Consider the following 15,117-nt stretch of genomic DNA (forward strand, 5'->3'; position numbering starts at 1 on the left):
TACAAGAGTTGTAAACAAAGTAGAAAATAAAACATAATCATTACACCTTAGGGGTTAGGATTCTCCTTTGGGTTGGTTCGTGTAAAATCATGGTATAGGAATCCTTCATATTGGTTCCTATAAAACAAGGGATAAGAGTATCCTTTAGGTTGGTTTTTGTAAAATTAGGGGATAGGAATCTCCTTTAGTTTAGCACATGTGAAATCACCATATAGGAGTTTCCTTAAGGTTGGTTCCTATAAAATTAGGGGACATGAGTCTCCTTTAGGTTAATTCCTATAAAATTAGGGGACAAGAGTCTCCTTTAAGTTGGTGCCTATAAAATTAGGGGATAAGTGTCTTGTTCAAGTTGTTTCCTATAAAATAAGGTGATGGATGTCTTCATTTGGTTGGTGCCTACAAGAATATTCAAACAAATAAGTTTGATTGTTTTCTCCCTTTAATAGTTTCCAGATGTTTCCAGGTACATCTGGGTACATCTGGTGTTCTTATAGGTTGGCTATATGATTGATTCTTACACGGCTTAAATGTTTTAAAATTACCATTACAATGATTCATCTCCCTCTTCGTGGTTTGAGGTGGAAGGCCACGAAGTGAGAGGCCAAAATTGGATGGAGAGTGGAATCTTGCCTACCAGTGGACTTGGCTGGAGGTCATTGAAACTGAAGAGACAGGCAATTCTGGAGTTAGATGTGAAAATTTGATCGTGACAACTCTTGTCTCATTAGATCTCTTGTCACAACTCTGGTCTCGTGATCTAACCCTGAGCAAGACCATAAACATTCCCATTTTATATTCAGCGGCATTTTATCATATACCACGTGCAGACGCCAAGGGAGACGTATTCAAACCCGTAGTCCTCACAACTTCCTCACTCCCTTGTCTCGACCTCTTCAAAAGTCCAATAAATCGGAGATTTCCACCACAATTAACGGCAGTGGATATGCACTACACTGACCCGATCCGATCCGGTCAATCCAATACCATTATAACAGCTGTTATTCCAGAAGTTGAGTTACCGACCTTTTGTGAATATCCACCCGTAATTGGCTTGCCGACCTTGCCTGCGGATAGCATTCTCCATCTATAAATTATTTGCCCAACCTTGGAAAGATTCACAAGAGCCTTTTATTCACTATACTTATGGGGAAATGGGAAAGATGGAAAGCGTGATAATATGGCGTTGCTGTTTCATGGCATTATTTTTACTTGGACTGCTCCAACTTAATGTAATTTCAGTTTCAGCTGCCCTTTCGAAATCCGATCCGTTCATTTACGGGCTCTGCAACGTAAACAAATACAGTAATGGCAGTGCGTATGAAAGGAACGTGAACGCCGTATTGGAGTACCTGGTGAGGGCCGCTGCCCCACGAGGCGGATTCGCGACATATTCTTATGAAGGAGTCAACGGCCTTCTACAATGCCGGCCCGACATCTCTCAGCAGGACTGCCAAAAGTGTTCCGCTAAAGCCTCACAGATGGCTTATCAAGACTGCCCTAATGCCATTGGAGCTCGGATTCAGCTGGAAGTCTGCTTCATTCGTTATGAGAAATATACTTTCGCCTCTGTTCTCGATACCGTTGAGGCCGCTGCTCTTGAGAATGTGAAGAGCAACGGTGATATTGAAGGCTTCAATCAGACTCTAGGGAATCTTATGAACACTCTTTCTGGCAAAGCTCCCTTAACAGTAAATAGATTCGCCACCGGATCGTTGGCGGTGAATTCTTCTGTCACCATCTATGGATTGGAAATGTGCTCAAGGAGTCTTTCAGGACGTGACTGTGGTGTTTGTTTGAAAGAAGCGATTACGGCCATGAATCAGTGTTGCTCTTCACAGGTTGGGGCTCAAATGTATCTGGGAAGTTGCGCAGTGCGCTTCGAGATATATCCAGTTTATAACCACCCTACCTATCAGCCATGAGAGAGAAGCAACCTGAGTTCACGTACTGTTTTGTTTCAAATAAATAAAGGCCTGCAATCCACGTAAGGATAACCCCTGCTATATGGCTGAACTTGACTCTTCTTCATTCTCGTTTCTCTTGTTTGTACGCCTCTACTGAATGTGAGATCTGTTAAATGAAATATAAAAATAAAATGCTTATTCTGAATATATTTTCGGATTCAGTAGAGTATATTTTCCATTATAGTAAATAATGGATACATATCAAGGCATGTTGCAAGATATGTGTTGATGCTGTAATTGCTATAAACAAGAGTTGCAAGCAATGGTAGGCCCCGCATGAGTGTGATATAGATTAATTTTATTTGTTACGATTATAATCCGCAGGTGTAATTGTCCTAACTTTACATGACACATACTTGTTAAGTGACCAATCTAAAATAATAAATATATATATATATATTAAATTTTGATCAATTTTATTTAAAATTTGATCAGAAAGAGTAAAAAGTATAATTTTCACTTATTAGATATATTAAATTTATTTGAACATTTTAATTTAAAAATATAATTTCAATAATAAAAAAATATATATTTTTTCAAGCAAGATAAATTCTAAAATAAAAAAATTAATATTATTACAAAGTCATTAAAAAATAATTAAAAAACAAAATTTATATATATAAACTTAAAAAAATTAAAAAAAAATTTATAAGCAAATATATATATTATGATGTTGATGATAGTTAATGTCTACTGAGACCAAACTTTGGTTTATTGGACCTAAAGAAATGAATTATTTAGTTTGATTTAAGATTTTATTCATATGCTCAAAAATCTTGGAGAGAAGTCTCCCGAGCTCACTATAATTTTGACATCGTAAAATGCTAGGAAGGTTAGTTTTGCAACAAAGATTTTGAAACTAAGATCTAATGTGGTTGTACGTGGGACAGGAAGTGATTTTCATCCTCGATGTTCTTATTCTCACAGAGATGGAAAAACCTTTCCATCCATGGTGTTTTACAAATTGCAGAACGACCCATTTCACTATGGAACTCATGGGAGTTTGTTCTAATCTTGGCTATATTAATTTTCTTCTTTGAGCTAGTAAAGACAAAGAAATAATTTTGATTTTCTAGGGTGGGGTTGATGACCTCGTTATAATATTTTAATTTTCTTTTAGCTGCTAAATCTTTCTCACACCACATTTTTTTTTGAACTTAGAAGTAACAATATTTTTAATGTTATTAATGTTTTGCAATACAACATTCTCGTCAATCTCCCAATGGTTTAATTAGACCCGGTGTCTTTATATAACAAAATCATAAGCAAACATATATATATAAATTTGTTGGTTATCGAGTGGTAAATGTAATACATATTTTAGTAACTAATTTATTTATTATTTTTATTTAAAAGAAATTTGATTTAAAAATAGAAAAAAAGAATGTAATCATATTTTATTTCATATTAATAGAATAGTTTTACTTAGAAAAAAAATATTATGCCTTATGTCATGGCTTATGAATACTATAAATGGAAAAGAAATATTATGCATATGTTCATTTAATTTATATAATTGTAGTAGTAATAATAATATTTATTTTTGTTAGTCCTTTGTAATATTCAGCTTTTAAGTTAGCAATTTATTATATTATAATTTCTTATGATGTGTAACAGAATGTGATTTTTCTTCACAAAGTTTTCAAGAGAGCTAAAATAATATTATTTTGTTTTTCCATATAAAATGATTTGAATGTTTACCAATCTAGATCCAACTCTTGGTCTCTGGTGCAAAGAGAGAGATCAAATAGGTGGAAATATTCCATCAAGTTCCAATTTCCAAAGTACCTTTTAATTATTCATTCATATAAGTTCATGAGATTCATATATATCTCAAAAAGGGTATTGGTAGTGGTTAGTTATTTGGTGAAAAAAATTCAAATTTTTGATTGAGATTCAATTAAAAAATATATTTTTATTATAGATGCAAAATTTTATTATCCCTTTTTCAAGGTAAGTAATTTTATAATCTTAATGTACAATTAAAATATCACGTGCAAATTACATTATTTTCTGTACAATTACAACAATTTTAAGGCAATGTTATCATCTGTAGTTGTTTCTCATTTGGCAACATTACAACCACTCCCCACATGCTACAATTTTCTAGCAAACACCTTCTCATAAAGCATTTCTCAAAAGGCGAGTTTTTGCAAAATAATGACTAGTGACTCTATCTATTAACACCATCATTTAATTTATGTTTTCTCAGAGGAGAAAATTGACTTTATTATTCACAACATATAATTTTATACACAAAATTAAGAATGCAAATGTTCTGTAAAATTAGGCAAACTCATTTGGATCCATCATAGCTATTTCCCCTTATTTTTCCAACGTGATTGAAGGCAAACAATAATTCTTATCACTAACTATGTTATCTCAACTTCTACAGTCCTAAATAATCATTTCCTGACAATTTGTTCTTGGCCCTCCCAAGTGCATGTGATGGTTAGCACATTGAGATAATAACTTCCATAGTAAATATCAAGTTTTGTTATCTACTACACAACCTAGTATTTCTTTTGCAACACTAACTTGATTTTTCAGAATGAAGAATGTTTCAATTGAACTATATCACCAAATTCCAATTCCAAAGCCATTAAGGATTCTAGTCCTTATCCTTAGTATAAGTATATCGAGCATATGTATTTCTCATTATTATTTTATTATAATATTATTATTGATTTTGAGAGTGATGAAACCTTTTGATTTTTTATTTTCATAGAGCAGTTGACATCATTTCTCCCATGCTTTCTAGTATTCTGCTTAGATGGTAGCTTTTAGGATCTTGTGAAAATTTCTATCCTAAAATTTTTTAGTTATATTTTTATATAATGATATATAACCTAGTGTTTGGATTAATAAAACATATCTATAATTTTCTCTATTTCCGTGTTGGAGTTAAATTATTCTCATGAGTAGCTAAGTCCACATCACTAGAATCAATGCATTTTTTTAATGTGGTTTTGGGTTTGGTAACTTTCTATGTAAATTTTAATTAGGTTTTATTTAAGGAATGAATCTTGTGATAAATTTCTGTACGATATTGAAGTTGCATTATTTTTGGTTTGTGAGCTTGTTCATAATAAATGCTATGGTTTTCTAGTCTAGCATTTTGTAAATATGGTGGAGGGTCCCCTTTATGGGTTTCTAGTATTATGATTTCTATTATAATAGACTACAAGGAAATGATCCTCCAACAGAGGTTTTTGTGGAAGCCCCTATAAAAATAGCACAAACATCTATTTGTAGTGAAGGTTGCTAATGGAGGTGGGCGGGTTGATGTTCTAGCAGATGTTTTTAAATATGCATATATAATATACAAACAGACTGATGCTTTACTATACATATAAACATTACCTAATAGAACATGGTGCATCATGGAAAATTTATTAAAAATAAAAAATAAAAAAATGGTGTTCTAAATAAAAAGCGCACCAATGCATATTCTAGATGATAGCACTGAAAATGGTTAAATTTACAAAAATGTTAGTTGTAAAATTAATTTTTCCCTATCTAGTGATAAACCAATATGTTAACGTCCCGGCGTGTACATAGTATAGTGCACCATGGAAACGTTATTTAAAACATTAATGTTTCACTTATATATAATGCACAAATGCTTACACTATTCAATAGCACTAAAAAAAGGTTAAATTAAAAAAAAAAAGGTCCTAAAATTATTTTCACCATATCAGTGCTATATACACTAGAAGCACTAGTGTTGTTCTTGAATTACAATTCCCCAGTGCCTAATTAAAAAGAGCACCACTATAGGGTTTTTAATTTAAAAAAAATATATAGTGCTATATTCCCATGAAGCATCGATTTTCATGTATTAAAACACCCCATTCCATCTTAAAAAGAGCACTGCTAGAGGGATTTTAATTTTAAAAAAATGTGGTGTTATATTCCCACAAAGCATGGGTGTAGTTTATGTATTAAAATGTTCTAGTTCGTCTTAAAAAGAGCAATGCTATAGGGTTTTTAATTTTTAAAAAAATGTGGTGTGATATTCCCATGGAGCACTAGTAATGTTCATGTATTAAAGCACCTTGGTGCATCTTAGAAAGAGCACCACTAGGGGTATTTTAATTTAAAAAAAATGAGGTGCTATATTCCCATGAAGCATCGGTGCGGTTAATGTATTAAAATGCCCCAGTGCATATTAATAATAACACCACTATAGGGTTCTTAATTAAAAAAAAAATGGTGCTCTTGGAGATAGTATGCATCAGTGTTGGTATAATAACACACTGAAACAAGGTTAAATAAATAAATAAATAAAACTATCGACCATAAATTTCATTTTTACCATTTGTAGTGTTGTAAAGCTCTAAAGCACTTATGCCATTCTTGTCTCAAGCAAGCACCCTGTTGTCGGTGCTTCTCTTGCTCATCATCCTTCCATACCATGCTTAGTGCATGGCCTTCCAATTTTCTCAAACATTGGTGAACATTTTTTTTCTCATTTGTGTGTCAACTATGGCTCCCTAATGACCAAATGTCTAGGTAATGTCTACGTTTCTCTCTAATTTAATTTTTTTGTGGAAGAAAATTTCAAAATAGGTACAAAAGACCACTGTTTTGTAATTTGTTTTTCCTACGTGGTGCGTTTGATAGGTTTGGCTTGCGTTGCACCCTGTAAATTTATAGGGTGCACCACAATTCAATGCGTGAACCTAACGCACAGTGGTTTGTCGGTGCGTCTTGTAAATTACAACATAACGAGAAAACCTATACATTGTACATCGATGCATACATTTTTAGCTTACTCCCACTGCATTTATGTTTACCAAACACTCAGTACACATAATATTAAAAAAATATAGCTTGGTGTGTTCGATAACCTGAACGTTCCATACCGGTGCAAAAAGGTTATAGGTACGCACTAGTGCATAAGGTTGTCTTGACACACCACTGTGAAAATGTATGCATGTGAACCAAAAGTGGTGTGTCGTATGCACGAACACAATATTGTTGATGTTGTTCTATTTGATAATGCACTGGAGCCGGTGCATCACTATTTTTTGAGCCACGAAGATGATTTATTTTTTTCCTTTTAATTGAAAGTTATGTGTCCATATTTATAAATACATTTTTCATTTAATAAAAAAAATTATGGTTTATGTATGAGGTTGATGTATTTTATATGTTAGTCATGTAACAGAGATGTCAACAGAGGGAGTAGCAGTAGGAGTAGAAGAAAATGGTAGACCAATACAATGTGGTTTGACCAAGGGATGCATGAGAGAGGGAGAGGGATTCATACCCTCACCCTATTAGCATAACTACCTGAGAACTCTTGATGAATTTAGGCCTCCTTAACTACTATGAGGAGGCTACATCCCTGAAGGTGCACTATGACTTATTGGCATAGTTTATCCGTAAGTGGAATGTCCACCAACTGTCTTATCATGTCAGTGCTAACACGTGGTATAGGCCCTCTGAGGAGGACATATTTTTTATCATTTGCCTATCCAGGAGGGGAATGTTTTCCCGAGCTCCCTGATATTCCCCACAAGGTTGCAACATAGAGTCATCTTGTCTACTCTGGGAGATATGTTGAGGGTCACGTGGTCTGTCGAACATATTTTTAGGTGCGTGGTGGAGAGCTACATATTGCTTCTTTTGCTACATAGGAGGTTAGGTGCCTCTCATTATTATTGACCACCATTTCACACTATATTAGTGATGGTAAGCACATTAGTTTCCATCTTTTATTTTATGTCGATTCTTTGATTTAGGCACCACAATGTGTCATATGGTCTACCGTTATTTTGAGGCAGTTTTGTAGGGTTTTAGATAGATGTCATGTAATGATACATGGGACGATGAACTTCCCTTTCGCTTTAGAGATTTTTTCTTTATTTTTTGAGAGGTTTCCAAAGACGATGCCTACATTTAATCATGACCCTTCTAGGCCAATGACTCAGGTGCAGATGCACATGTGGGGCTAGATGATGCCCTAGAGGGGCATGTCAGAGTATCCAACCAAAACCACATATTTATTTAGGTGTCATTTTCATATGTGGGGATGGATTGGATAGTGTGTCCCAACATCCTCTTCACACCAGATGAGCATGTAGAGGATAGAGGTAATATTATTGTTTTATTTAAATTAATCTAGTTTCATTTTATTATCTTAATTAATTAGAATACAATTTATTATATCATGTTCTTTAACTTGTTTTATTAAATTGTTTAATAAAATTGTCTAATTATTGTTGTGTACTATATATTTTCTAGACATCGACACATTCATTAGGGACATGCCTCCTCCCCTAATAGAGGGATTAGATGCAAAGTTGGGTGAGGCCCAAGAGGGTGAGGCACATCCTCAGATGCAGAGGGGTATGGGCATCCGGGCCTGTAGGGATGGTCTCATATTTAAGATGGACTACTACGACTGACTGTCTAGATTTTTGGTTGAGGAGAGAGTCCTCCCTACGAGGGCTCGAGACATCAGGGTAAATTTGAGGCTTCTAGAGCTCTTCAGGGATTGTCGACGCAATGTGATGACTCTTATTCATCCTACCATCAAAGCTAGAAGGCCACTAGAAGTGATGAGGGATGCAGGGCATGTTCCAGATACATGACATGAGTCTTCACATAATTCTAGCCTGTCAGATAATAATTATGAGGGTGGTGATCATGCTTCTGGTAGTACTAATCCATTTGATCATGGTCAAGGTGTCGGTGATGGTTCTGCTAGTACACCTCCTCATCATTCTTCTGATGACCATGTCCTAGTACTGACAAAGGTGCCTCATGTTTCTCTTGAGAGAGAATACCAGCCACCTTCTCCTCCACATGATAGTTCGATTATTAAGGAAGTACTTGACCATCCATCATATTCTTCTACAGTCTAAGATGCCACTAGTATGTTTGTTGTATCATATATTCGATAGAAGTTATTTGACTTGATGCAGTTGTCTGAACTGTTTATATATATGATGCATTTTTTGTTCATTTTTATGTACTTAATTTATATGTTATTGTTGATTTGTATATTGTTAGGCCCTGTTATATATGTTCATTTAATGTGCCTGCAGATAGATGTGTATGTGATAGTATTTATTTGAAATTAGATGCATATTAATTTGAGGATGTGTGTGGTGATGATGTTAGATTAGAAATCTTTTTTTTTGTTAGATGTGATCACGATGATGATGCTTTGCTATATTATTAGATTTGTGTGCTAGCTAATGACGTTTATATATGCTAGAGGTGTATATAATTAGAGGACAAAAGTGAATTTGAATGTGTATCTTATATGATATTTATGTTTGTCAAATCATTATCATCGTGATGTTTATTTATATGAAATAATATTTATTATAGATTATTTATTGGTGAACTTATATCAAAATTTTTTATATGAACTTATTGGTGAACATTTTTTTATTTCTTAGATAGTTTATTCATATTCATTCTAACATAATTAGTAAAATATTTCAATACTCACAAGGAAAAAAATAATTAAAGGTAAAAAAAATTAGTTAGTTCTTATTAAGACGAAAATGTGTAACTAATTTTTTTTCAATATAGAATATTAATAATAATAAATTATTCAAAAGTACAATTTAAACAATGAAAAATTACACCATGGTCAATCTATATATAGAGATAGAAAGCCACTGTAGATGCATCTTAATCATAGATTTATCAATCACTAAAAGAAATTAAATCTTTTGACATGTACATCATTTTGCTAATATTTTGGTTCTTTATTTGCTATTGTGGTTTAAATTTATCATGTTTAAATAATAAATGTGAGTTAAGTAATACAAAAATCATATTATATTAGATTTAACTTTTTGAAAAAAAATATATTTGATTATTTCTTAATGAACAATTCAAGAAATATTATATTTTAGTCACTAAAATTCATGTTTTCACATTTCTCCTACCTAATATTAGATCATGTTCACAATGATATAGACATGTCTACTTTTAATAATTTACTTTTAAATACATAAAAATGGATATTTATTTTACATAATCTAAATAGGAAAGAAAAATGCATCACCAAATCTATTAGAAAGTCAAACAACTACCATTTAATCACCATCACATTATTTATCATTTAATTTTTAGCCATAAAATATTTATTAATTCAACTTTTATTTATAATTACCATTGAAAAGAAAAGTCAAAACTCTTCCATTATCCATGAAGAAAAAATTAAAGCCTCTCATGCATCCATGTAAGCTCATTTGTTTCTCTTATGATCTATAAAAAGATGTAATCAACATTTTATACATGCATAAGACCTCCTTTTAATTTACATAATGTTGCAAGAAATGTGATTTAAATAGAGTAAACATGACTTTACGTTTCATGTCAAGAATTTAATCTTATAGATTAATACACAATTTTCTCATTGTTAAAGTCTTCATAGATTATCACTACATGATTTATATTGATTTTGAAATAAACAAGAATAAAAAAACATGTGAACTTTAATAAATCAATAAGTATCTAAATCTAAAATAAAGCTTCAATGTTGTTCCCAAATTCCCTATTTTCTCATTTTGGTCATATTCTTCTCATTTTCCTATTTGAGAAGGATTGTGACCTTAAATCTTTATTATCATAGATATTGTACAACAAGTTTTAAACTGCATTTATATATATGGGGATATGTTGCATAGTGAAAGTAAGGGAGGCTATTTTACTATATTGAAAAAAATTGATGATAGTTTTAGTAGGCATTTTAGTGTGTGTAACACATATATATGATTTTCCTTCTCCATTTTCTATCACTTTGTGAGCTATATTAGATTGATACTCATAATGCCATTTGAGAAGAGGACATACTATGAGTATATTTAGATTGATATCTTAATAAAATATAGTTATAAATTGATAACTCATGCTTATAATTACAATATTTTGATCCATCCTAATGTCTATCCAAATCCTATACAGTAAGTCTACTATAAATTAGATTTAAACACATTAAACAAATATGTTAAAGTTTTAATTTTTAAATTATAAATTACACAATTGGAAATACTTAGTTTTAAGTGTAAAATTTTTTCCACTACAAAAGAACATGTAAGAACCTTTGTGAATCTTACCAATTATATAAAATGGCAATAAGACGAATAAAAACATAATATAATTAGAAAAATAAATAAAACAAAAAAATACAACAACAGTATAAATGATGAAATAGCACAAGTACATATCACTCTCTATTGTCATCACCCTAATTATCTTCCTTGCTTGGCATGATAACATTGTTGTTCTCCAAAATATGTTTTGATTAAGGGTCATGTCTTAATACGAACCACCAATCTCTATCCAACACATCTGGGTAAAAAAAACACCTGGTTGCAATGTTTAGGGAAAACATAAGGCTCCCTAGCTTCATGCCACATCTTTCTAGAGTTGATATATATTAACCCACAATCACGATCTTCCTTACATTATTCTGATCGAAGGTTTCCCACCACTTACACCTAAAAATAACACATTCGATTGAAGAGAAGTCCACTTGAATGATCTCTTGTATATTTTTGACGTAAGCCAATGTTCCTTGTATTAGGTTTTAATCATGATGGCTAGCACGAATAGATTCATTGAAATCGACTTCCACTCCATATTCTTGTGTCATACATTCATCACTGACATTCTCTGCGCAAAAATGAAGTCCATATGCCCACATAGGTGGGAACAAATGCACCTATAAAAAAGTGAAAAAATCATAGTGTCATGTGTCTATGAACCTGAACATAATTAAAAATATAAAATATAGATGTTACAATTCAAAGGTGCATTATGAAGTTACAAATTTATAGAAAGAGATTATTACCAATTTTTTTCACCCAATCCCTATGTTTAGTGCATCCTCTTAAGAATGCGGGTAATGACCCGATGCACCATACTTCTCTCTGACTTGATCAACAACCCAGCTGTTAGGGAATGTCATTGGCATATTTTCTTTTAAATTATCAAGATTATGTACACCTCTACCATTCAACCATTTAAATTATTTATTGTCACTGTCCCATTTCCTCCACTTTTGCTCATGCAATGTGACCCATGGTTGTGCCACTTCCATATTGTAAAGAGTGAATCTGTTGATGGCTTCAATTTATGAATTCATTAATGAAATCATGCCCATACATATAGTACGTATGAGATCAAAATATAGATTAATATGAAGTTCAACGTGAATGGTTACAGTGTAGAAATTTGACAAATGAGAAGCCACTTACACTTTATCATGTGCCTCTTTACATTTCCTTGGAGAAGCTCCCTTTCTCCTTTTTGTTTATCTCTTTCATCATCCCAAATCATCACACCTGGTATGTTGTTGATCTATTTGATGTACTCAGTAGCATAATAGAGATACTCATATGATATATGCTCCTCTGTCGTAGACCCCTTGGGTTTTTTCCCTTGTCGAACAAAACCTTTCAATTTATTTATTTACCTATCTAATAAGAATATCCAACAACAAGAAAGCACCCTAATTAATTGAACCTCATCTACTAGGTGAATTAGAAGATGAACCTCCAATTCCATGAAAGTCGTCGGCAATTCCTTCTTAAACATACAAACAATCTCAGCTATCTCTTGATGCCACAATGGAATTCTAGCCATATGAATATCCTTTGATGTGATTCAATGTAAAAATGTAGATAATTTATATATGGAAAGTCGTAGGCCTTTGTGGAAGTCATGGTTCAAACACCCACGAATGATTAGAGAATAATGACACTGCATAGTAAATAGTACTTTATACAAAAATTAATTATAAAATATTTTATTGCATAAAAATAATAACAAATAATAAAGTCATGTTTTTGACATACATACTCTTAGAAGGGTGAAATGGTATTCCATAGTGAAGTGGTGCTACAGTGAAGACCCATCTAAAAAAGGCACCCTCACACTCATTATAACTTCCTTTGCCAAAGAAAGATCATCTTTCTTTTAAATCCATGGGACATCACCTTCTTTGAAAGACCAAGAGGGACCAACATCTCCCCTCGTTTCTTCTCTTGGCAAATATTTACTTTTAGTTTATGAAGAAATAATATCTCTCTTAACAACCAATGTGTCATTTTATTTCAATTATATGTGCCTCCATAAAGAAGATGAAACATTTTTAAATATATGCATGGATCTAGTGACTCAGAAATCTTAAGATGCTCCCAATAAGAGAGCTCATAAGAGACAGATGTCATTTTCATCTCAATGGGAAATTTCTCAACATAGGTATCGAAAAATTATGGATCGTCAAGCATAGGCTCCCCATTTGAATCAAACATTTCTACAAACTCCTTCTCCTTCTTTCTCTCTCATATGCTCTAATACATTTAGTTGGTGTGATTAGTGTAGGCCTTTGGGTTCTCTCTAATTTACCATTGAAGGTGGGTGTCGCTCTTTTGTAAGGTTGTTCTTCTGGGAGGAATACCCTGGAGTAGTCATACATTGCTTTTCATAGGTGGTCGGACCACCTAGCCTTTAGAGAAGGTCCCCAAAATTTATATCCATGATACCCTTTTGTTACAACACCTGAAAAAATATTGTATATAGGGCATCTTAATGATCATGAAGATTAGAACAATTTCAGTGAATTAAATTCATATGTGAAACAATGTTATTACATATATAAGAAAATCAATAAAAATGTAATTTACCATAGCGAACTCCTAAGCCTGCATAATCATGTATGGTGTAAGCACATATTCCATAAAACACAAAAGTCCTCTCTGTAGTGACGGGTCTTGATACATCATACACGTGCATCCCTTCCTATAATTCCTTCAATTCATCTACCAATGGTTGTGATAATAAATCCATATTATTCCCTTGTCTTCTATCAGGGACTATGAGAGCCTATTCATTCTTCACGGACAACCAAGGGGGGGTATTTTTATTTATCACTACTATAGGCCAAACATAATAGGTGGTGTTTTGGAGGGAGTATGGGTTGATTCCATCCATGGATATGCTAAGTCATAGCCTTACTAATTTGTCCTTTAGTTTTTCAGGCCATGTGTCCTCTATATGCTTCATGGATATTGAATCTGTTGGGATTTGCATAACTCCCGACTCACAACTGTGTGAGGAATGCCATCCTTGCAACGTAGCTAATTCTTTGCAACAAAAGAGACTTTGAAACCTTGGGATTATAGGTATGTGCCTCAAAATATTATGAGGAGGAAAATTTGATTTACGCATTCGTTTTATTTACGAGACCTAATTCAGAAATGCATGCTATGATATGTACTTAACACCCAACATTTTCAAAAAATGTTTTGCCTCTTCACAACTACCCAACGAGACATTATCACTTAGAAGAACCTTATCCTTGAATAACATGCAGTTGGAGGGGAATATAATTGTACAATGCCAATATTTAATGATTATAAAATCAACCATTTTTAATGTTGATTATGTTACAATATTTCTCAAAATATAAGGGAATTGATGGATCATGCATGTAAATAACTTCAACATTGCGAAGAAACATGTTCTCAACATGCTAAACATTTCATGCAATTTGTACAGTAACATCGTTCTCCCTAGCTGTGTAGATTTCAACTTTCTTGGGGGTGGTGGAAGTAGATTTCAGTCTTTCAAATAAGGTATCATTGATATGAGCATCATCCACAAGCTCATCATCCTAGAATGCATCTAACAACATTTCCTTCATGGCAATCATATTCTATAATTAATCATCCATACCAACCTCAATTTGATTGCCTCCATTGCCAACTTGTGATGAAGAACTACTATTGTTGTATTCATTCCTAATTGGTATATCTCAACATAGTGGGAATTGAATAGGTGGTTGTTTCAACCATTCTTTGTATTCTTCCTCTCTGATTCTTGTTTCTAATTCAACCTTCTCTCGATTTGATGTTGTATTGGGGTGCACCAGAAGATTGTAGATGGGCCGCACAACCCTCATGCTTTTATATTTTCAGTGTACTCGTGTTATTTTTCCATAAAGTGCACCGCTAAAAAAAATCTGCTAAAACCTCTGGCCGCCCATGTTTTTTTAGGTATGACGAATTTCCATTATAATATCTGCTAAAACATTTGCTATTGCAGACTGATGTTTTTGTGGATGTTCCTTTGATTTTTTTTCAATTTTATAACACTAAAAACATTTGTTATAGCT

The 15,117-nt window shown here is 32.9% G+C and overlaps 1 protein-coding gene across 1 annotated transcript; it reads left to right on the top strand.

Annotated features, from left to right (window-relative positions):
• The first annotated feature begins 1,131 nt into the window (after positions 1-1,131).
• Positions 1,132-2,159, top strand: LOC149264422 (antimicrobial ginkbilobin-2-like protein). The gene has a single exon (XM_089389674.1). It carries the CDS (start codon positions 1,152-1,154, stop codon positions 1,920-1,922), a length of 771 nt encoding a protein of 256 aa, XP_089245800.1. The 5' UTR covers positions 1,132-1,151; the 3' UTR covers positions 1,923-2,159.
• Positions 2,160-15,117: the final 12,958 nt, after the last annotated feature.

Source organism: Pinus tabuliformis, chromosome 6, assembly GCF_031772625.1.
Source record: "Pinus tabuliformis cultivar Carrire ecotype Pingquan chromosome 6, CPIR1, whole genome shotgun sequence".
Lineage (NCBI taxonomy): Eukaryota > Viridiplantae > Streptophyta > Pinopsida > Pinales > Pinaceae > Pinus > Pinus tabuliformis.